General features: G+C 54.7%; 2 protein-coding genes across 3 annotated transcripts in view; one reads left to right on the top strand and one right to left on the bottom strand.

Moving 5' to 3' along the window:
• The first annotated feature begins 349 nt into the window (after nucleotides 1–349).
• On the top strand, nucleotides 350–9979 carry BRI3 (brain protein I3). 2 transcript variants are annotated; one of them, XR_004421930.1, is made up of 4 exons: nucleotides 350–655; nucleotides 1296–1398; nucleotides 8779–8965; nucleotides 9566–9699. XR_004421930.1 is itself a non-coding variant. In XM_033095942.1 (3 exons), the coding sequence occupies exons 1-3, from the start codon at nucleotides 514–516 to the stop codon at nucleotides 9696–9698; spliced, it is 378 nt and encodes a 125-aa protein (XP_032951833.1). In that variant the 5' UTR covers nucleotides 359–513; the 3' UTR covers nucleotides 9699–9979. The 2 variants fall into 2 exon arrangements, 1 of the variants encoding a protein (XP_032951833.1); XM_033095942.1 differs by lacking the exon at nucleotides 8779–8965 and having other exon boundaries at nucleotides 359–655; nucleotides 9566–9979.
• Nucleotides 9980–10163: 184 nt separating this feature from the next.
• BAIAP2L1 (BAR/IMD domain containing adaptor protein 2 like 1) overlaps nucleotides 10164–22794 on the bottom strand; it is a 75642-nt gene continuing 63011 nt past the window's right edge. Inside the window, exons 11-14 of the mRNA XM_033095940.1 lie at nucleotides 22506–22583; nucleotides 21599–21785; nucleotides 12524–12561; nucleotides 10164–11989 (exon numbers count right to left, since the gene is read on the bottom strand). Coding sequence (XP_032951831.1) covers nucleotides 11914–11989; nucleotides 12524–12561; nucleotides 21599–21785; nucleotides 22506–22583 — 379 coding nt within the window. The 3' untranslated portion in view covers nucleotides 10164–11913. The remainder of the gene's footprint in view (nucleotides 11990–12523; nucleotides 12562–21598; nucleotides 21786–22505; nucleotides 22584–22794) is intronic.

Raw genomic sequence — 22794 nt, 5'->3', positions numbered from 1 at the left:
GGTGGGATACAGCGTTCGGATTCCCAGCCCGCAGGGAGGTGGGTGGGACCGGCCCTAGCTCTGGGCCCTGGGCCCGCAGGCCATAAAGGTCACGACCCTAGTGCAGTAACTGCGGGCTTTGTGTGGGGAGGGGGACGGGGGGAAGGGTGCCTTCTCGCGGTTGGAGGTATAAGGGTCGCCGATGCGGGGCAGGGAGGCAAGGCGGGAAGGCGCGCAGGGTTTTAGCCAACAAGTAGCCGGAGGGGCGGCCCGGGACGGCCCCTTTAAGACGACGTTCGGCCCCGCCCCACGCCGCACCCCCGCCGGGAGCCGCGCCACGTGACCCGGGTCTTGTGACTGGCGGGGGAGGTGCTGAGGGGAAACCCGCCCGCGGCCCGCGAGAGGGGCCAGCCCCACCACCGCCGCCCGCAAGGAGCGGGATCCACCGCTGCGCCGTCCGGGCGTCCCCGCGAGTCCGAGCCGGAGTGGGAGCGGGAGTGGGAGCCGGGCCGGGCGCAGTGGGCGCCGCCCGCCATGGACCACAAGCCCCTGCTGCAGGAGCGGCCGCCCGCCTACAACCTGGAGGCCGGCCAGGGCGACTTCGCGTGCGGCCCGCACGGCTACGGCGCCATCCCCGCCGCGCCCCCGCCGCCGCCCTACCCCTACCTCGTCACAGGTGGGTCCGGTGGGCGGGGGTCGGCGGGGCCGCTCCGGGGGCAGCGCCGGGCTCTGGTGGCCGAGGTCGCGGGGGAGGGGTGTGTTGTGGGGCCGGGGGACCGGCTCCGGGGGCGGGGCCGGGGGCGGGCCGAGCGGGCGGGGCGCGGGCCCTGGGCTCTGGGAGCAGACTTGGGGCCGAGTCCTACGGCGACGATTAACCCCAAAACCAACTTTTCTCCGGACGCGGCCGAGTGCTGCCCAGGACCCGCGCGCGGGCGCTGCTGCGAGGCCGACCCGGTGCCGGGAACGCGGGGCCTCAGGGTCGGCGGTTCGTGGGGAAAGGTTGGGACGAAATGTCCCGCACCAGGAAGCTGCTGTCAAGCTTCTGCGTGTGGGCGCTGCCCACCCGGGGGTTTGTGCACACCCGGCCCACCCTTCCCCGGAAGCATCACAACCTCATTTCAAATGAACTTTACTGACGAGGTCCTGTCTGCACTGGAGCACCTAATACTGGAGCCCCCAGGACGCACTCGGCGAAGGCAGCTGTTGTCTCGATTTTGGAAAGGGGTCTTTTTGTGGCAGGGGAGGAAGGGCAGAAGAGGTCCTCAGCTCCCAGATTTTCCTCCCTGCCCCCTTCTGATGTGCGTTCCTGTCCACAGGGATACCCACCCACCACCCCAGGGTCTACAGCATCCACAGTCGAAATGTCACCCGGTACCCTGCCAATTCCATCGTTGTCGTCGGTGGCTGCCCAGTCTGCAGGTATGTCCCAGGCTTGGGCGCTGGCCCCCAGAAGCCTCTAAGAACACATACCAGAACCTCATAAGGGCAGAGTGGTTGGGGCCCGGTCAGTCTTGACTTGGGACAAGCTGTGGTGTGCGGGAGAGTGGGCTCAGTCATCCTGGGTCGGAACATGGGGCGAGCGGGCTGGGTTCCCTTTCTTGGGGAGTTGAGTGCTTTGGGCCACTGAGTCCCAAGTGAATGGGATGCAGAACTGTTAACAGTTGGACTGACAGCTTCTCATCCCTGGTTCAGGGACCTGCAAGTTTGCTCTGCAGTTGATTCTTGAAGGTGGTGGAAAGTTCTCTTTGACTGGGAAGGGGCTGCTTGAAGCGCTTGGGCAGGGGAGGCCTGACCCAGAGGGCCAGTGTGTTCCAGGAGCTGCAGGTGCAAGGGGCCAGTACCTCCTGCTTCATGCCTGGCAGGGCTGTTAGCTGGGTGAGGATGGAGACACCTTGGTTCTTTCTTTTGGGGCAGGAACGATTTTTCATATTTGCAAACTGGAGCCTGCAGAATCTTCTGATGACTGACTATTATATAGCGCCCGAGATGCAGCTAGCTCTATGCTTGTTCTGTGTGGGTCCTGAGGATTCACATCCAGGTAAAACCTGGTCCCTGCCCTTGGGGAATTGGGATACTCGGACAGTTTAGAAAGTCAGCGCAGACTTGGCAAGGACGCTGTTTTCTGTCTGGAAGGAGGAAGTTCAAGTCTCTGAGTTGGGATTGAGAAACCCTGGTTTACACTTACGCTTAATTTCAAAAGTGTATCTAGAAGGCCCAGAGTGGAGTCAAAGGGAAGTTAATGATTTCAGAGTCACCGGGGGCAGCTGTGGGAGACCAGGGCCTGGGAAGAGGGAGGAGGGCATGACAGAGATGGGGGCAAAAGGCTGGACTCCCAGAGCCAACCGAATAAAGGGGGCTGTGGGCAGGGGAGAGCCCCTGGAGCTGTGTCAGCCAGGGGACCCCATTTGCAAGCCCAGAAAGGGTGTCTGTTCTGACACAGCTGGTGAAACTTAGGCCTTTGGAGAATTTGAAGGGCAAGGTAGGGGAGGGCAGACACCTCGCTGCCTCCTGAGTGCTTCTCTCCCGACATGACGCTAGGGGGCATCAGAGCTGTTGGGGTTTGAAGGCACAGGGATGGGCTTGGATTAGAGGGGGCATGATCTCTGAGGCTGGTCATGTGCTGCTGGGCCAGGCAAGGGTCAAGGCTTGGTCGCATTTAGAGGGAGCTACCAGGATTCCTGGGAAGTTGCACGCAGAGGTGGGTGATGGGAAATCCGCAGTATTTGGCTTTGAGGCTGGTTCTGGGTGCTCAGACCCCTGCTGTGTGTACAGCCCAGCTGGAGAATTCCAAGGCCCTGTTTAGTTTTGTTTCTTTGGGGGGGTGGTCTTCAGCTGATCTCCTAATTTTAAGGAGGGGTGTCTGGCTGGCAGATTCAAGGAGGATCAGGATGGCTCCTGGGCAGAGCGGTCTGGGCTGGACTTTGAGCTTCTCCATGCTGTGTCTGACTGCCAGCTCCCGGCAGTGCCCAGCGTACGGGAGGGGCTGGGTTCAGATCCTGGCCCTGCCAGCTACCAGCCGGGCCTGTGTGCCCATCTGATGGGATGGTCTGGGAGACCAAGCCCCTGAGCTCGGAGGAGCAGAGCCTGGGAGCCAAGGCTGCGATGTCCCCAGGGCTGTGACACTTCCAGGCCGCTGCTGGGTGGGAGCATTTTCCCTGGTGCCTCCTTTTCCCTAGGGTGGGAGCTGTGTCTTTTCGGAGGCCTGTGGCTTCTGTCCCAGGACCCCCAGCCATGCAGAATCTGGATCAAGGTCAGGCTGTGCTCTCTGCTCTCTGGGGAGGGTCTTGCCCTCAGATGAGGTGGGGGTTGGGGGGGGCGCCTGCATTTGGGAACAAGCTTCTCCCCTTTTACGTTGATCACCATTCTCCTGCCTCTGTGTGGTGGGTGGTAGGCAGTGAGGAGGATGAGTGCTCTGAGAACAAGTTTGGAGGACCCAGTTGGTACCAAAAACTCTGACTTCCCCCGAGGCATATCCTCCTGTCTGTGGGGTGAGAAGGATGGATGCCAGCAGTGAGGGCTCTCCCCGCACTTGGGTTCTTCACACGGGCGTGTCCCTGCCCTCGCTGCTGGAGAGTGGGCAGCCCCTGAGCCCCGTGAGGCCTTCGCCTTTGCAGCGCTGTGGGGCGTGGGGCACAGCTGGCCAGTAGGCTGAGGGGTGGGCAGGAGGGAGGAGGCGCGGCTGTGTTTTGGGGCGTGGGCCCTGGGGCGGCTCCTCTTGGGAGAATGGAGGTTTCCCCTGGGCTCCGTCCAGTGTGGCCACTGTCTGTCTGGCGTCACAGGCTTGGGAGACACTGCTTCCCTTTCCGTCCGGCCTGCCAAGCTCTGTCCTTTGCTCTCCCTGGCAGCTTGGCAGGCATTTGCTGAAGCCACACGTCTGTGATTCCCTCTGAGTGAGGTCTGGCGTAAAGAGGCCTGTGTCCCTTGTTCTTTTGCCATCGTCCAGCCTTCCCTCGGGCAGCCAGACTCCATCTTCCCTGTTTAGCCGCTGCATGAGCCGTTCTTCTGACCCGGGCAGGGGAGTGTGTGCGCTCCTGATTTTACCCGTCTCTGGCCCTTGACCAACTGGGGCTTCTGCCAGGCCCCAGGGCCTCCCTGAACTGGTCCTCCCATGGCGTGTGGCTGTCCCTGGATGCAGACAAGTGGCAGCATTGTGGGTCAGGGGTCTGGGCCAGGCTGGGTTAGCCCGGGCTGTCGAGAAGGCGTCCTGGGTGGCAGGGGTCAAAGTCCGGACCATGTAGAAAGCAGGTGCGGAGCCTGGCCTGCACCGGACTTCCTGCTCACACTAACGTAGTATCGTTGGGTAGTTAGTTTTGGGGGTGACTCGGGAGGTATGAGGGGATCTAGAAACAAATGAGGCCTTGGAAGCCAAGACAGAGGCTCAAGGAACCACTGTCAGGTCAGAGGTGAGGACAGTAAGTCCAGGAGGAGGCACTGGGTGACCTGGGGAGTCTTTGGGGGCAGGCGCAGGTCTCGAGGGTGCGAGACAAGGCGTGGGGTCAGGCGGAATGTGGAGGGGTCATGAGAGGAGGGGCCTGTGACAGCCTGGGGGAGTTGGCTGTGCCTGGACTGGCTAGAAAACAGGCCGCCAGGACGGGCCCTGCCCACGACCGTGGCCTTGTGTGCTCTCCCCGGCCCGACGGGGGGTGGCAGACAGATGAGCTGGGGCTCGTGCCCTGGGCTGCACTGGGCAGGGTGTGCAGACCATGGGGCCCAGGGCTGCTGTCACCCCTGGCCCTCCAGAGAGCGCTCAGGGTCTCTAGTCCGGCTGCTCTGCACCGAGCTTGGGGGATCCACATTGAGTGTTGGGCAGGCCTGACACTCGTGGGCCTCTCCGAGGCAGCTGTGCCTGGGCTTCCTTGGGGACTCGGGGTGGTGGAAGACCCCCAAGTCCCTGCCCTGGCCGGGCCTGCATTCTTTGCTCTGAGGCCTGAGACGGCCTGGTCTTTCTTTGGGCTTGTTTCCATTGCTCCCAGAATGGCTGGTGGCTGTGGGTCTGAGCACTGCCCCTAGTGAGGCAGCTCCCCCGCCCCCAAGGGAGGCCTGGTGGGAGTGGAGACCCTGAAGGAGCGGAGGCCAGGCAGATTTGCCTCCCGCTACGGGGATGTGACCTGGTCTCTAAAGGGAGCTGGGTGGGTGCTTTGGGGTATCTCACCTGTTCCCCTACCTTGGCTCTAGGCCTGCGGTCGCCTGGAGGAAATCCTCTGCTCCCCTTTCCGAGGAGGCTGTCCTTCCTTGAGGACTGGTCTGGGGGTTGCTCCGGGGCTGGGTGGAGTGTGGGTCAAGTGAGGAGGGCGGCTGGAGCAGGGGGCACTAACTGCCCGCGGGCGGGCACAGAGGCAGCTCCCTGCTCTGGGCTCAGCTTCCTGGAAGGGGGACAGTGATGGCCCCTGGGCGGGGGTAGCTGTGAGTACAGGAGGTGGTGAGGCAAGGCCCTTCCTGGTTGGGAACTTGGCCTGGGGGTGCTCTGGAAACCTGTGGGCTGCCGGGCCTCCATCTTCTTCGTCCTGGAGGCCCACGCAGGCCCGCTGTCTGGGCAGTGATGTCAGTGGAATCGAGTGGCCACTTTCCCCAGGCCAGTCACGAGTTAAATAAGCGTTTTCAGAATTAGTCAGTTCTCTAATTTCTCCAGCTTCCATAGCCTTCCCTGACGCCCCACCACTTATTGCTCAAGAATGGGGGGAGGGGCTTTCAGCCACTTGTTTGCAGTGGATTCTGAGCCAGTTGATGAAGTTGAAACTCACTCACCTGGGACTGATCAGGGCATTTCAGGCGTTGGAGGGAGAGAGGGTGGCAGCGCTTCCCGCAGGCAGGGCTCTCCACACCCCACACCTCCCAGGGGGCCTCCACAGGACCAGGTAGGGACGGGAGTGTGTGTTGCTGCATCAGAATTGGCCTAGAGAGCAGGCTGTATGTCTCAGTTCAGAAGATTTTGGGTTTTAAAACGATGGGCAGTGCCCATGTCACATCAGTATTTCTGCAGCAAACATGAATATTCACATTTAGTAGGTAAATCAGGTCAGGTCACGTGTGGCTGCCAGGTGCGTTGCCGACAGACTTACTGAAAAAGTTCTGCTTTCTGAGCTTTTGGCCCTTCAGAATCGTGGGTAAGAGGTGGACTCTTGGGGTGGCAGGTGTGGCACCTGAGGAGTGTACTGCTCGGAGCCCCTGCTGGCCGGGCAGACACCCTTTCCGTCCCTTAGGCTTGGGCCATCGATCCTCGGGGAAGGTGGTCTGGGTCTGGTCAGACTTGCTGGCAGAACTGATTCTGCTCAGCTCCGTTACTGAAGGGAAGTGCCCTCGCTCTTTATGGGGACATAGCGGCCTGGTGGCCTGGCCCAGTGAGGGGACAGCAAGGTGGGGGCTGAGCTCCGGTGGGTAGGGCTGGGGAGGGGCACGTGTGTCTGTGTGGGGGTTGTGTAGATCTCAGACCTGTGCTCCCGACTGAGGACATCAGAAAGGGCGGCTCCGGCTGCCAGTTGGTTCTGGCCAGAGTAAGGGATGGATCTGGGCAGGAAACACCAGGTTTGAGGGATGAGGGCTTCTGCGTGCTCAGGAGGCGGAGCTCGGGAGGTGTGGGCCTCCGGAGGCTGGTCGGGCGGCCTCTGGGCATCGGTGCTCAGATCGGGTGTGCCCCTGGCCTCGTGGCACTGAGGGCTCAGGAGACTGGCCAGCCCTCCTGGCAGTTCTGCCAGCTTTATGGTGTAGGCCAGCATTTTGTGGTCTGGACAGAGGAGGGAAGAGGCAGGTGGGGGCTGCTGCCCATGACACTGGGTCCCGGAGCACAGCAGACGGGAGTCGCTGGACAGGTTCCCGGGCAGCAGTGCTGGGAGGCTGCAGCGGGGGGAGGACTACTCCAGCAGGGGGTGCTGGGTGCACATCTGCACCCTTCTGGGGCACTGAGGGGACAGCAGGGCAGGGGTGGCCCTGTCCCAGCCTCCCCCGGGGCATCTCTGGAGCCTTTGAGCAGACACATTGGGTTCTGGGCTCTGCCTCTTAACAGCTTTGAGCGTCCAGTGAGATAATACATTGTGTCCAGCCCGGGTAGGTGCTCAGTTAGGTAATCACCGTCCTTGGGGCCTATTGGTCCCTGGAGGGGATGCTGGGCGAGGACCTGGCGACTTCTTCACAGGGCAGGCTTTTCCTCTGGAAGGTTCTTAGCTGGTGCAGGTGACCTGGGTGTGAGGCCTGTTCGCTTTGCCCTCTGCCTCTTCACCGGACGTTCTAACGGGATGTGCAGACCCGTGTGGTTCTGTAGGAGGAAGCAGAACGTCGGGCCCGCGTGGCGCCAGAACGAGCAGTCCGAGGCCGCCTCCAGCTCCTCAAAGTGGTGTGGTCAGCATCAGTAGTGGGAGGAGCTATCGGCCATGACCGTGGACAGAGCAGGTGTGTTGCTAGCCAAGGGCAGCTGTCACGTCCACCTGTTTGTGGGGACACAGCTGGTGGCTCAGGGCCTTCCTGAAGCCCCCGTCCCCTACTTTCCAGCATGGCCTTAGATGCTTTTTCAGCTGGATCTTAGGCCACCTGCCCTGACTTGTGGAAGCGGGGGCAGATGTGATGTGGGCTCCACTTGGCTGGGTCGGGACTCACAGGCAGGGACAGCTCCGGGGGTGGGGGCTGAGGTGTGCAGAGCCGACCGCCTTTGCAGTTGTAAGAAATGGTACCTGCAGACACAAATTCAGGCCCCGTGGTTCTGGCCTTGCCAGTCAGCACACACTCAGGGGCGGCATCAGTGAGTCTGGGGAACACTGGGTGAACCCAAGTTCAACACTATCTTTACTGCAGGACTTCTCAGGGCCTTTCCTAAACTGACACACACTGGGACTCCCCGAGGGGAAGACAGGCCGTTTCTTTGACCAAAGAACCCTTTTCTTTTTGCAGAGCTTATCAAGGAAACTAGTGTTTCAGGATGTGTACCTTGGGAAATGCTTCTAGAATGTACCGTGTCCCTTGTAGATGTGTTCTAGCCAGTTCCCTCCTGAGTGGGCGCATGGGAGGTGGCCATTGGCTTTGACTTTCTCTTCAAGTAGTTGAAAGGCAGACTTCCTCTTAGTCTGGTCTTTTCTTTCACGGTTCCCCGCAGGGCAGGGGACAGGTCCTGCTGCCATTCCCCGGTCTGGTGCCTGCTGTGCAGGGCTGTGGGCGCGCACCGGAGCCGACCCCCCGCAGCCCCCCGGCGGCTCAGCAGCCTCAGCACTGGGCCTGGAGGAAGCCGTGGGGCACACTTCACCTTGACACTTGTGTGCTCTTCTGTGTGTTAAGCTGAACTTCCTCTCCCTGCCGGGCGGCAAAACTTGGCACAGCAGCGGCTTCCAGGTGCTGTAAGCACGAAGGGTCCTCAGCAGTAGTTGCAGCGATGGGGGCTGAGGAGGGGCCAGAGGGAGGGGCCAGAGTGGCTTCAGGAAGCTCGAGGAAGCCGGGATGGACATGTCCATGGGGCTCCTAGGGGGCCAGTGACATGTTGTCCTCTTCAGCAACGCGGGGGTAAGCGTGACTTTTCCTGCTTAAAGCACAGGGAAGGGGCCGTCAGGCCCTCCCGACCTGCAGCTGTGGCCTTAGCTTCCTGCCAAGCCCTTTCCCACTTCAGGACAGCCTCACGCCAAAGCCCCTTCTTTTGTTTTGTCGTGTCTTCTGGTGAAGCGCCTCGCCTACCACAGGCCCTCAAGCTCAGTGTGGCGACAAGGGCCGGCGGTGCCCGGACCCCCGCCAGGAGCTTGCTGCTGCTTTTCCGGGCTCCCATGTGTCGGGTGAGCACTTCTCACTGTGCTGAGCTGGGTATTGTGGTTCTCATTTTAATTTCAGCTCTGTGTCCAGGACTTTTCAGAAGGAGCCTAAGGAGCAGTGGTGGGGCCGTGCTTCCCACTTGTCGGGCCTTTGAAAATGACCGTAGTCTGAGTGGTGACCTCAGGTGTCTGCACCTGCACTCACTGGCACGAGTTGGCTGATGGCCCCTCGGTGTCTTAGGGATTACGTGCTGTGCACATTAAAGGTAAACTTGACTTTTCGGAAGAGGAAGCTTTGCCATTTCTCAAGTGGCCTTCTAGACATGTGTGAACATAGCTGATTTTAATCTTTCATTAAAATCTGCTGCTCCCTACCCCTCAAAACAAAAAGCAAAACAAAATTCTGAACTCGATCCCTGTTTTTGGAATTTCCCTCTGGGGGATGGAAAACCCAATGTAAAACTTCTCAACACTGGGAAAGGATACTCTAAAATGATTTGGTTTTCTTGGTCTTGCTGTTTTCAGGGATGTAAGAATTTTTATAGAAAATAGCACTTGCTTCTTGTTCTTTCTTTTGTAAAAGAAAACATGGCAGGTTACATGGCAGCTGGACGTTCTTGCCTTTGGAAGGCAGGGTACCTTTCCAGGAAGTTGTTACTGCCCCGTCATCACATTTTCTGCGTAGTGACTGATCGTGGTCTGCCTTCCCCTCTGTACCTGGCACATGCGGACGGTGCCGACGGCCGGGGCTAGGCGGCCTTTGCAGGCGTTGTCACCGTGCGGGTGGGGAGGGAAGGGGCTCTGGGTCCGGGGCCCGGTGGGACACCAGGCAAAGAGCCCTAACCCGGCGCCCTCTCTCTCTGCAGAGTCGGGGTTCTGGAGGACTCCTTCACCTTCCTGGGCATCTTCTTGGCCATCGTCTTGTTCCCCTTTGGGTTCATCTGCTGTTTCGCCTTGAGGAAGCGAAGATGTCCCAACTGTGGAGCAAACTTTACCTAAAGGGAACACCCCCGGCTTTCCTACACCCAGCTCTTTTTCTAATGTAAATGTCGTGTACAGTAGCTTTATTTGATTACGCTTCAGGACTGTTTTGTAAAGTGAGGTGGGCGAGAGTGGGCATGTGCGAGCCGGTCTCCTGGGCTCGGGTCACAGAGGGGACACGCAGCAACACTGCTCCCAGCGTCAGGGCCAACTCAATCAAGCACTGCTTTTATTTTTTGCAGTCTTCAATTTGAGAAAGGTGAAAAATACTGTTTTCAATAAACGAGATTCATACCGTTGTTGACCTGGTTCTGCTTATTCAGTGTTTGTACACTTCCAGTTATAGAAGTAAAGTTTTGTTTGGAAAATTTCAAACATACACAGAATACCATACCTGTCACCTCGTTTCAGCACTGTTCATTTCATGGCCAGTACTCATCTACTGTCATTTCCTGATAGGCAGTTACACCTCAAAAAAGGTTCTTTCTTCAAGTTCTTTTATTACTATCATGAAACATAAAACCTTGACATTTACAGAGCATGCACCTCAGTGCCAAGGACAGGGCAAGCCCCCCACCTGTGAGGCAGGTAAGGGACCACTAGTCTATTCCGTGAAGGTGAGTATGGGCTGGATGCGTCGAGTGGGCCTTCAGACTGAATCTCCTAGCAGGGCCTAGGTCCCCTCTAACAAAGCCAGATGACTCCCAGGCTGGGGCCAGGGTGTGGCACCCCCCACCCCTTCTCCCTTAAGGCACTTCTGAAGTCTACACCTCATTCCCTCCACACTGGTGCAGATAATGGGCTTCTGTGAACCCCACTCTTACCTAAATGGTGAGAGGAACAGTGGGCCACTTAACCGAATCTGGGGTTTCTTTACTGACTGGAGCGTCTTCTCTCAAGACTGTGTGGCTTGACCAACTGCATTTTTCCCAAGTCGGTCCTGGGGGAGCCCTCACAGTCCTGTGTCATTAGCCCTCCTTTAGCAACAAGCCAGGAGGAGGACAGGACCGTGAACCGGAGTGTCATACACGTACACTAGTTCTACCTGTATTTGACCCTGGCCAATTTCAGGCTTGTAGAAAAATAATATTTAGGGTGAGACCAACGGAGCTCAAGACCAAAGGGGGCTTGATAAGCAACAAGCCCCCTTCCTTGCCCACACACAGTGACTTCTAATCACGATTCTCTACTCCTCCAAAATAGGGCTAAACCCCCAACAGCCAGAGACGAACTTGGCCATCTGCTCAGAGTTCCCTTCCACAGAAGCCCCGGGTGCCAGGCAGGTGTCAGCTAACGCAGACCCTTCTAGCCCCAGACTCAGGTTCACAAGGGTCCTCCTGGCTTTACAAGCAGATTATAGGGCAGTCAGTACCTGACGGAAGAGTGGAGGAACTCAGACCCACATTAGTGATGGAGGCAGCTTTGGTCAACTAGCTTAGCGAGCACCCCAGTTTCCACACATGGCACCCTCAGATGCACGTGTCACCCTATGAGCCAGACTCATGTGTAGCATGGCCTGGTGGGATTTCACTGGTCAATCCGGTGGGTAACTCAGAACTACCAAATTCAGTAGCTCGGAAATTATTCAAGTACCAATATCATGGCCATCATAGAACAGGCTAATCTCAGGCTCTACAGCTGTGTCTAAATCATGGGGAAGTTTGGGATTTCTCCATCTCGGGTAGCTCTGAATATGATTAAACAAAAATTAAAAATTTTTTAAGTTAAATTTTATATAATATCATCATAATTTATATTGCTTAAAATTATTTGCATGCGAAGACGCAAATTTATATAGTTTCTTTAGATAAATGTCATAATACTACCTAAGAGCAGGTGCTTTATGAAATAAAACTGGTCTCATTTGCATTGAGACACAGAAAGCCAGTCATGAAAGCATAGACTATGCCTTATTTTGGCTATTTAAAAATTAATCATGGAATATTTTTAAAATGACACAGTAAGGATTGGAACCAAATTTACTATTTTTTGAACAGGATAGGAAGAAAATATTTTAAATGATTGAGTTGGTCACTAAACTAACTTATCTTAAAGACAGAAATGTGCATACCCAACTATGTGAAATTGAGAACTCATTGATTTGCTCAAGTAGAAGACATTTAAAACCAGGCGCCCTCTGGTGAGGCAGTGAACAGCGCACACCAAACAATGTACACCGTCTTCTGCGACTGACAACTAACAGTGCAAGGACCGGGATTCCTTGGCCACCTTTTCACTGAATGATTGGTGCCGATCGATCATTTGTCACCGTCGGTCGGAGTTTCACAGTAGCAAAGGGGTTTTCTCCACTGTGGGGGAAGAAAAAAAATGTCTACACAAATGCTACAAGATGGGAATTTCACTTTAAAAGAGCTAAAAACTATTGTGCTTGCTCTGTAAAATTACACAGTTCGTATAAATTCCAGACAGCATTTTCTGAATATGAAAGTTTCACTCTGGCAGTTCTCTCCATGCTACTGGTTAGAGAACTATCCAGAGTTTTAAACATTGTGGACACAGGAGAGCCCAGCTCTCTGGTCTTCTAGGGGAGGAGGTCATGTGGGAGAGCCACGGAGGCCTGAGTCTGGATTAGTAAGTTGCCAAACGCAGTGTGTGACCAGGAGACCACCCTCTGGACCTCTGGATCTGGCAGGTGCCTCCCTGGACTGTGAGAAGAACCAGGTGGCGGCCTTCTCCTGACCCCACAAGCCTGAGGCCTTTCTCGGGATTGGGCGTCCTGGACTGTGCACCAAGGAAGGACCTTCTGGGGGACGCTACAGACAAGTCACCGACAGGAGGGCAACTTCCAGCTTGGAAGGGCTTTATGGAAAAAGTGAACATACCTGAGAAAAGGAAGCTTGGCAGTCCCGTTTGTATTATTCTGTGGGAAAGACAAAGATGAAGTCATGGAAGGCTCATGAAATTAGGACATTTTAAATAAAACCTGAGGGTAAAGGCATTTAAAACATAGGGACTGTTTAAAGCTGCAAATGTTTAAAAGTGCCCTGGAGTCCCAACTCATTTGACACTATCTAGATATCTGTAAATTCACTTGAAAGAATAAGGGCAAGAACAGAAAACACTTTAAAAGACAGTGACGGACCCGGGACATCTCAGATGTGGGGAAGTGGCAGGGCTGTGCCTTGCCCCTGGCCTTCCAGGTGTAAAGCTAGTGACTGACTGCAGCTGGCTTTTTGGGAGCCCACTCATGAATGATGCCATGAAAAACAGTAAGTGACAATAAAACCTTGTTGGGTTTTTGTGCCAATAGACTGGTACCAGCTGCTACCCAGAGATCTTGTAAGAAGTTCCAACTGAGGAAAAGAGCAGATCAACTGTGCAGACACTGCCTTTGCCTTCTGGAACCTCCAGGGGCCTCACCTCCCTCCCTGGGACTTGGGGGCCCCCCACTGTGGCCACGGGCCAGGTGTGCCTTCTCGCCTTCATTCCAAAGAACCTGCGGGCTCTAAGAATCTGCCTTAAATTGGCTCTGGCTGTTCTAAGAAACCACTGGTCCAAGCTCGTGGGGCTCACTCAGAAGCCGTCCAGGAGAGGGCAGTGTACCACTGTGTGACCAACGGCCGCCAGACTCCCTGGTCCCGAAAGCTCCCAGGACATGCGTGTCTCAGGGCGCAGACCTCTGGACATGGACTAGATGAGCTCCTGTCACTTCACCTGGAGGATGAAGCCCAGACCAGGGCTCTGCTGGGTTTTGACCTACTGACTCAAGGTGGGAGGAGCGGGACGCTAGGGACACTGGGGTGACTGCAAACCTGGCCTGCTGTCTCCTGGCTCTGAGGACCTCACATCTTCACCTTGAACCCCAGGGCCAGCAGGCCAGCCATGTCATCCCGATGAGGAGCCCTGGTACCAGGAGGCAGTGCCCCGATGCAGCGTCTGCTTTTCTCACTGAAGCCCAAAGCAGCTGCTTAGCGCACCTAACGGCTTTAAATGGTGTGAATGCCCCAGAGCAAGCACTTCTGGGGTCATGTTCACATTATATGACGATTAAGGGCTAATTTATGATTTATTTAAAAAATACACCAGCACTTGTGTCCAGAACCAGGAAGCCCAGGAGACAGCCCCAGGGCAGGGATGCAGGAAGTCTGCAGGTGAAAGGTCCCTGTGGCCACAGGCCAGCCAGCAGCAAGCATCCTCTTCGCTGGAAAGCACACTTTCTGCCACCCCAGGAGTAGCTCCACGTGACCCTGGAAACCACTTCCTGCCTTTCCTTGGGGCAGTGCGTGCTCCCCATGTGTGTCCTCACATCTAGGGAGAGCTCTGCACACACCAACTCTCCTCGAGGCCAAACCCCGGAGCTGGTTCCTAGAGGGCCTTCCACGCCTGCAAACTGCAGACGGAGTTCAGCCACCTGTGTCACCTGGGTACTTATCCCACAGCATTTGAGAGGAACAAAGGTGGAACAGAAAAATCCTCCATCCTTGAAAGCAAAGTGACCAGAAGTGACACTTGTGCTGTGGAGGAGGAGGGCAAAGTAACCCTTAAGGTGACAGCCTGAAACCATTCAGTGCTGTGTGCACGCGGTGGGTCCGTGCCCCCAGAAGCCCTCTGCTAGTTGGTACAAGCAGCACGCACACGGGCTCAGCAACAGCCCTGTCGGAACAGCCCAAATGTCCACCCACAGAAGGGACAACAGCCTTCTGTCAGCGAATGCCACACAATGGAACAGCAGTGGACAGCTCACGTGGGGCCTGGAGCACAGGGCCGATTATGTCCAAAGTCAGGGCAGTCTGGACTGTGCGAAGGGACGGGCTGGAGTCATGGTCGGCTTCCTGACCTGGTCCTGGTTACACCCAGCGGCTTTGTGAAAAGTACATGGTATTCTTGTTTACTATAAAGAATAAGACCTTTTCAGAAAGGTTCCCCCTGTAACACCTCCCAGCAAGCCTGCTGCCACGGTCACACTGACCACCGTTCCCACACCCCCCCGCCCTGTGCCCCCGCGTCCTCTCAGTGAAGGGCACCCGCAGGCTCAATGTGGCCCCCATTCACTCCGTGACGAATGTTCACGTTAGCTCCCAAGTCTTCAGAACCTCCCCACCTCCGACCTGACCACACAGTCCCGGCCCTCTCACTGCTGGACGCTGGGAGCCGTCAGTCCTGCCAGCTGCCCCCTGAAGCTCTAGCCTGAGTGTGTCCGTCCACTGCCTCCCGGGCCATGCAGTGCGGCTTGGGGTCTCCGTCGCTGCACTCCCCACCCTTCCTTCCCTCCAGCAGCAGGCAGATACGGCCTCGTCCAGCGGGAACACCAAGGTCTCTGGAGGCCTTCCCTGGACCTGTGCTATGGCTCCTGCCAGGCCCGGGGGCTCCTCCTTGTCTCCCCTCAGTACACACACCGTGCAGGGCACACAGCATATGCTCAGACCACATCTGGAGCCAAGCTGCCCAAGGTCCCACAGCCAATCGGCAGACAAACTGACCCTCCACACATGGGCAGCACGTGTCCCATCTTACACTTCTCAGACTTTACAAAGCAAGGCTTCGAGGCACCGGCGCCTCTGCCTGGGCCAGCACCCAGTGTGGCCTTGTAGGCACCCCTTGTTGCATGCTCTGTGTCCCCTGTTGGCAACCAGCAGTACTGGTCCAGAGTGCACTCAGCAAGACAGGAAGTCACCAAGGTCCGGAACCAGGCACATCACTAGGAGTGGAGCGGGCGGCCCGCAAGACAACCCACACCAGCCCACAGTGGCCAAGCAAGAACAGCAGGCTGGGCATATCTTGTTATTCCCCAAGTCCACCTGGAGTGGGCACCTGTTGACACACGCCATGGGCAGTACGTGTCCACTCCTTTCTTGGGTGCCCAGCACAGGTCCTTGAAAGGGACTACTGGATCTCAGCTTATGGGGGTCCTGGTCAGCTCAGACCACCCAGCGGAGCCTGTCCCCTAGGCAGACACTCAGAGCAAGAGACCTCCACGGCCAGTCCGGGCGAAGCGGGTTCTGCTGACAATGCTGAGTGGGGTGCCCTCCACCGAATGCCTGCTGCCTTGGGAGCCCACGTGGAAGGCAGGGCAGGCGCCTGCCCTCTCTGGACTGCCGCTCCCACAAAACAGAGCATCCCTTCAACTCGGAAGCCAGCTGGAGGTCAGCTCTGTTACCTGCAACACAGCAGCCCTAGCTGATACCCGTTTAACTGTTAACAGCGAATGCCAGCCCTCAGCTGTGGGCCGGACTTATCTCCCAGTTCACAACCTCTGCTCTATTCTTAAAATGGGGACACTGACGCCCAGCCAGGGAAAAGCCAACTGCTCTGGGTCACAGGGCTCTTTTCTGAAACCAAGGTGCCCTCTTTGTGGAGCGGAGAGTAGGTGCAAACGAGGCCGCTCGCAGGGCCTGCACTTCCGGCTCTCACAGTCGGCAGCTTGGAGATGAAGTGGGCTCAGTGTTCCAGATGCCTTTTAAAGCCTAGTTATCTGATTATTTAAAACTGCTGCGAGTACAACAGAGAACGACACGCTTCACTCCCAGCGCCCGCTCCCCGAGCCCGAGGGAGACGACGGCGTCCCAGATCCTTTGTGCTGTGACAGCACAGGGCAGCCACGGGACCGTCTGGGTTAGTGGAGTCAGGAACATCCCCCCTTACGGGGGGCGGCTCCCAGTATCAGGTGTTCAGTGTACTTAATTAAGTCCACGTGTCCCGGTGTTTACACAAACTCCACGGTAACTGACGGTTGGTTGTATGTGAAAACTATGTATACAATTCTAAGGTGCTCTGCCAGCTCACATGGACTCCACATCTGGCTGAGATAGAAACATTCTTTCCCCCAACATCACCAGCTGGTTTAAACATTTGAGTTTAGCAAAGATAAATTACCAGTCCAGTTGGGCGTAAGAACTTTTGAAACACAAAATTCCAGGACTGTGCACCCTGCCCTCGAGGGCTCCCGGGCAGGACTGTCACAGTGTGTGCTTCTCAACCATCGTGCTCTGGATCGAGTTTTCAAATGGAACTTCTAGTTTGTGTGACCAATACCTAACGGTCCAACACGGTAGCCGCTAGCCAAATATGATTGTTTAGATTAAAATTAGATACAGATGTATAATTAAAATTTCGGTTCCTTAGCCTGAGTTGCACTATCCACTTTTCAAACACTCAGCTGCCCCTGTGTCCAGTGGCTACAGGCAGTGCCGTTCTGGAATGTTTCTGCCTGATCCATAATTCTCCAGTTTAATTCCCTGAAGCATCTCGTCTTTCCCTGCTTCCTGACACACAGGTGACTAGATCCTGCACCTCCTGCTGCTACTGCAAGAGGCTGGTGGCCCATCGAAAGCAGGCATTTTCACCTCTGGACAGGTTACTTCTTGGGGCAGAACCGGTCCTGTTCTCCCTGAGCCAGGCCTGCTTGTGCACCAATCAGTTGTGTTCTTGGAACGGATCTGACTTGGTAGTGACACCGCGTGGCAGCTGACAGGTGTGGCAACACTAGAGGCATCTGAGGGTGAATACTGAGAGAGCTGCACTTTCTTCTTCTGCAGTTTGCATAGGATCTTGAAATAGTACTTCAGAAGGTGTTAGAGACAGAAATATAAGCCAGTCTTTCACTTCACTGTGCATCTCTGACACACCCTGTACTTATCTTGGGGTTGTTACCCTCTTCATTCCCAGATTAGATGCACTTTGTTTTACAGATAAGGAAATGAGAATATCCTGGAACTGTAGCCAGCAGAGCCTCTTTCTGGGAGGCTCTCAAACCTTGCAGCCTTTGCTGATTCTTAAAAGCCAGTATTTTCTTTCGACCTTTATTAGTTGGAGTTTTCCAATATCCTCCGGGTCAGAAAAACAGTACAGCCACCTGCCAGTACCTCATAAACAGCACACACAGTGACAATGGTATGTGTCTCTTCATCAGTGTTCTGACGGAGGGACACTCATCAACTGCCAGGTGAGACTTCAGAACTGTGTTTCTCAACCTGCCAGGGGACCTTAGAAAGCTGCTGTTATCCTTCTGTGCCATCCCCTTTTCTCCATGTCACAAGACCCCACCATACCTCCTGGGATGCTAGAAAGCTGGGCCCATACCCACGAGGCACCATGAGGATGGGAAGGGCGCGGAGGTGCCGTCACAGGCCGGCAGCTCGTCAGAGTCCAGGCAGAGTGCCAGGAGCTCCCTGGCACTCGCACGAGCTGCTCTGCTCCCATGTGCAGGCACCTGCTGACACACGCCATGGGCAGTACGTGCGGGCACTGGGAGGGAGGGTGAAGTGTCTTTTATATATCTAAATATATTTACCCGATCTCAAAGGAAATATAATGAAATGTTAACAGCAGTTACCGTGGAAGTGAAATTACAGATAATTGAAAATTTTTTTTTTTTTTTTTTAACTTACTAGATCACTGATTTATTGTAAAAGACTCACGAACGGCCGGATGGAAGAGATGCATAGGGCACGGGGTGCAGGCAGGAAGGGGCAAGGAGCTTCCGTACCCTCTCCAGGCCAGAAGTTCACCCATCAGAAAGCTCTCTGAACGCTGTCCTCTGGATTTCTATGGAGGGTTCATTACATAGGCACGATTGATGAAATCATCGGCCATTGGCTATTGATTCAACCTCTAGCTTCTCTCCTCTCCCTGGAGGTCCTAAAATTCTCTTTTTAATACTTTATGTTTTCCAAAATTTCTACCAAAACAAAACTTTTCTGGGTTATTATAAGTAGAAAAAGTGTTATTTTAAAAAGTACTTTAAAGTATAATGATTAGATGTTTCAATTTTTACAAGGGGACCCTGACCAAACCTGGACTTTCCTCTTTAGGCAAAACCTGTAGCTGTGACTGGTAGATTTAAAAGGAAACCTCATTTCAGCATATGTCTGATGTATCCAGCAAAACAGCAACATTTGAGGTAAAAAACATATTAAAACACACATTTATTAAAGTAGCATGGGATTGATAAATGTTAATTCAACAATTCATCCTTATTTCCAAGAGTGGGGTCATTTATCAATTTGATTATTTGTAGAATTTTAGACAAAATTTTCACCATAAAGCCATTTCTTTCTATGTTTAATATAGGTCAAATCATAAAATACATAAATATCCCCACGAAAGACAACTTAATTTTTTTCTCAAAAGCGGGAAGAGGGCTCTCTCAAATTGCAGGTACTTAAAAAAACCCTAAGTAACTCTGTCTTTAATGAATACAATCATATTTATAGGACCCTGATTATTTTTAATTATTGAGAAACTTGGTCCCAAAATAGTTTTTCTCTAGTAGTTAAATGTGTAACTTAATTTCAGATAAGAATGTCTTTCGTTTTTAATGTTGGCATGTTAAAGATCTGGAGCTCAAAATTATATAAATTATACATATATATATATACACACACATAAAACGCTCTCAAAATACACAAACCTGAGTAAACCAGACCTGCTCCCAGAGTTAGAACAGGGGTTTTAACCAGTTAGTCACTAGCTTTGTCAATTCCTCCACCTTAAATAATTGTCGTCACCCATTCCCTCCTTCACTGAACGGGACTCCCACCGTCCTCCCCTTGGAGCACTGTCCAGGGGGAGGACTGTCTGAGCTCTTCAGATCTTGGCCCAAATGCCTGCCTCCCGCCCCCCCAAAGCAGCCTCAGGAGCCTGAGCCTCCCTTTCCTGTCACGTCTTCACTCAGCACACTGTTCCCTGGACTTACTCCTACTAGTTTCCCCAGGGCCCAGCATCAGGTCTGGGGCTCCGTGGGAGACTTCAGGCTGCTGACTGAGTGGAGATGGTACGTGGTGGGGGAGGGGGCCCGAGGGTGCAGTCTGCCTGGAGGCAGCCCTGGGCCTGGACGGACTGGGAGCATTGGGACCACACGGGGAGTACGAATTGAGGCCTCCAGCACTCAGGGTCAGGGTGGGAAGGGCCATTTGGAATATAAAGCTGCAAACAATATATTATGCAGTGAGCGTATCTAAGAACAGAAGCCAGACAAAGACATATTTGAATGAGATTTCAAAACCTTGCATTTCCTGGACCAAGACATGCCTTGCAGCCTGGGAGGAGGCAGGCAAGCTCCAAACACCTCAAGCTCACAGTAAATACAGGGCACTTTTTAGGGGGTGCCCATCTCAGAGACTCCATCTGTGCACCATTCACAGCTGACTGAAGGCCACCAGTAGTGGTGATGGTGGGGACAGTGTGGAGCCACACCCCCACGAGAAGCAGGGAGGTGGCTGGCTTCCCCATGCAGGACAGAAAGGACCAGGCAACTGAGAGGTAATTAATATGCGCCAACTGCATGTGGACTGCCAAGGGAGCCCTGCGGACGTTCCCAGGAGGAAGGAGGCAGCAGCACGGGCTGGCAGGCTTCCTGCCACGCGGCCCGCCTGCGACCTTGGGCACGAAGCTCAGCCCACTCCGACGCTGACCTCCCAGGCTCCTTCCCATTCTCTGCAGTCCAGCAGCGACACCGCCTCACAGGGACGGCCAGTGCCACCTGGCCACTCCTTTCCCTCCTGTCCTGTCCCCATGTGCCTCCTTACCCTGGATTCTAGGGTTCGGGACACCACAACCCCACGCTCACAAACACCTGCACCCCTCCTCCTCTCCCAGCACCACAGCCCTGACAAACCCATTTAATTACTTCTTATCTGAGCGGAGAAGCTGCATGTTGCTAGAAAACAACCAGATCAACGGGTTTTATTTTAAACCATGACTCCAGATTGTAAATGGGCATCTAGCACTAGTGCTGTGTCCCCACCACTCTTCTGTAGACGCTCACTCGCTCTCTTCAAAACACCTACTGCACAGACTGTTCCTTCTTCAGACCTGCTCCCCCCATGGCTGACATTCCCTTCCCCGAGCTGCAGACGCCGCGGGACTCCCCAGTCGCCCGCCCGGCTGCACCCAGCCCACACCCTGGGCCTCGGGCTCGCAGGCTCGCAGCCAGGGCCGCAGCCAGGCCCAGTCTCTGCTCCCAGCCGGGGTCAGGCCCTCCACGCGTGCTCCTCCTGCCTTCTCATCCCTCCTCCTCTACTGTATAACCTCCACTGGAAAAAAAATAAGGAAAACAAGAACTCCCTCTCGACTCTCATCCTGGAATCATCACCTTCCTTCTCTGTTCCTCGAGGCTGACAAAGCATGTGCCCTCCTCGGGGTTTTAAATTTTTTGCTCCTTCTGTCTGGAAAGCTCCTCCCCTTGCCCCCTGCATGGGGGCCCTCCTTGCCATTCAGGTCTCACCGTAGGTGTCACCTCCTCAGAGAAGTCCTGTGCTATAGAGTCATGTGCCACCTAAGATAAGGGACTGATTCCGGGCTGGTGACGCTGCTGGCAGATGGCCCTCTGCTCATCCTTGCGTCTCCAGAGCCCACATGAGGGCCTGGCACTCAGCACACACCAATGTCTCTGGCTTTCTTACAGGGTGGTTTAGGATCTGAGATGAAGTACACCAAGTGTGTATATACTGTGTTTCCCTGAAAATAAGACCAGGTCTTATATTAATTCTTGCTCCAAAAGACGCGTTAGGGCTTATGTTTAGGGGGTGTCATCCTGAAAAATCATGCTAAGGCTTATTTTCCGGTTAGGTCTGATTTTCGGGGAAACACGGTAGCACACGGTAAGATGTAGAAATTAGGTTACCACTTTTAACCCTAAGCCTTCCTTCAGAAAATATGAAAACTGAAGAAAGTGCAGAAAAAGGTGATTAAATGACTCAAGGGCTGCAGCCATGACCAAAAGCAAGGAGAGTTACAACCTGATGCAACCTGGCAAACTATGGACTCACTAAGTGACCATTTATAGACAAAATAAAAACAAAAGGACTGCAGCTCAGGAAGTTGAAAGTCGGTGTGATGGAGAAACAAGGAGAACGCCCCCCCCCACCCACTCCACACTGGTGGGAATAACCCCACGCCTCGAGAGACCCCCACTCAGGACTTCGGTACACAGGACGACACGCTGCAGCTCTACTCACAGGAGATGTGGTTTCCGGTTTGGATGGCGGTGCTTTAAAGGTGGAAATAGGTTTGGAAAAAGCTGCTGTCCTATCTGCAGCCGCTCCCATGGACAAACATTCCAAGTAGTCCGGTGGGGGGATGGGGACAGCAGTACTGCGCTTCTCAGACAAGTCCACCGTGCTCACGCTTCTCACGGGTGCTGGGCTAAGAACCCCGAATCAGAGAACAGTTAGGTAACATCCTGCCCCCCGCACCCCAAACATCCTGAATATCTTATAGCCAGAACTACAACAGATTAACAAAACAAGGGGCAGCAGGCGGAGATTAGAAAACACACACACACAATAATCACCATTATCCGGATCAGAGTACAGATTTAAGGGTTGTTGGAATAGAGGTGTCAAGTGAAGCCCATTGGCATAATTCAAGCCATGGGGCTAGAGAAGATGGCCCAGGAAGTAGAGAAAAGGAAAAAGGACTGAGGTCGGGCCCTGAGGAACACCTATCCGTAAGCAGGGGGCGGAAGAGACACCTGCACGGAGACCGAAGGGACATCCGGTGAGGAGGAAGGGCAAGGAAGCAAGTTAGGAGGACGTTTCAGAAAGAGCGTGCCCAGTGTTAAAGGCTGCTAAGTAAGAGCAGGAGGGAAACATGGGCCTGGGAGTAGCCACCAGTGGGTGGTGGGGGGCGGGTGACAGTGGTTCCAGAGGGCGGACGGGTGGGCCTGGGGTATGTCTCTTCAGTGGAGTCCACGGAAAATGGAAATCACAAGGAAACAAGCGTGGAGCAGCAATCGCCTGCTTACGTTCCCACCACCTGGGGTTCCCAGGGGGTTTGTTGCATATCCAGATGGAATTCTGATTTGCCTGAAAACAGCAGGTAACTTTTCTGTCACTGGGAAACCAAGCCCCAGGCCAGTCCTACCTTGGTGAGGGCACACTCACTGTCTCCTTTGCATTTTCTTCCAGCAACTTTGTGTATGACGATGGGAACCAACCCCTCCTACACGTGAAGAGTGAGAAAAAAGACCTGGTTGTGTTACTAGCAGTGGACAAGTGAACGATAAACACACTAAGGCAACTCACGGCAGACTGGTCCACTTTCACCCATTACACAACGTGTATTTTCTATGTAGCATTGATTTTATTTGGACTCCCTTTTTGCCTCCCTCCACCCCCAGGTTGGTTTTATTTCATAGCTGAATAACCTACAC

The sequence above is a fragment of the Rhinolophus ferrumequinum genome, chromosome 24 (assembly GCF_004115265.2).
Source record: "Rhinolophus ferrumequinum isolate MPI-CBG mRhiFer1 chromosome 24, mRhiFer1_v1.p, whole genome shotgun sequence".
Classification (NCBI taxonomy): Eukaryota; Metazoa; Chordata; class Mammalia; order Chiroptera; family Rhinolophidae; genus Rhinolophus; species Rhinolophus ferrumequinum.
Note: the sequence above shows the minus strand (reverse complement) of the source record. Positions and strands in the feature narration are given on the sequence as shown.

What these genes read in the sequence shown, in the direction of transcription:
- BRI3 (XM_033095942.1), top strand. Translation starts at nt 514, where the DNA reads ATGGACCACAAGCCCCTGCTGCAGGAGCGGCCGCCCGCCTACAACCTG. An exon ending in CTACCCCTACCTCGTCACAG is followed by an intron (nt 656 to 1,295) that starts GTGGGTCCGGTG and finishes TCCTGTCCACAG; the next exon opens with GGATACCCACCCACCACCCC. An exon ending in GGTGGCTGCCCAGTCTGCAG is followed by an intron (nt 1,399 to 9,565) that starts GTATGTCCCAGG and finishes CTCTCTCTGCAG; the next exon opens with AGTCGGGGTTCTGGAGGACT.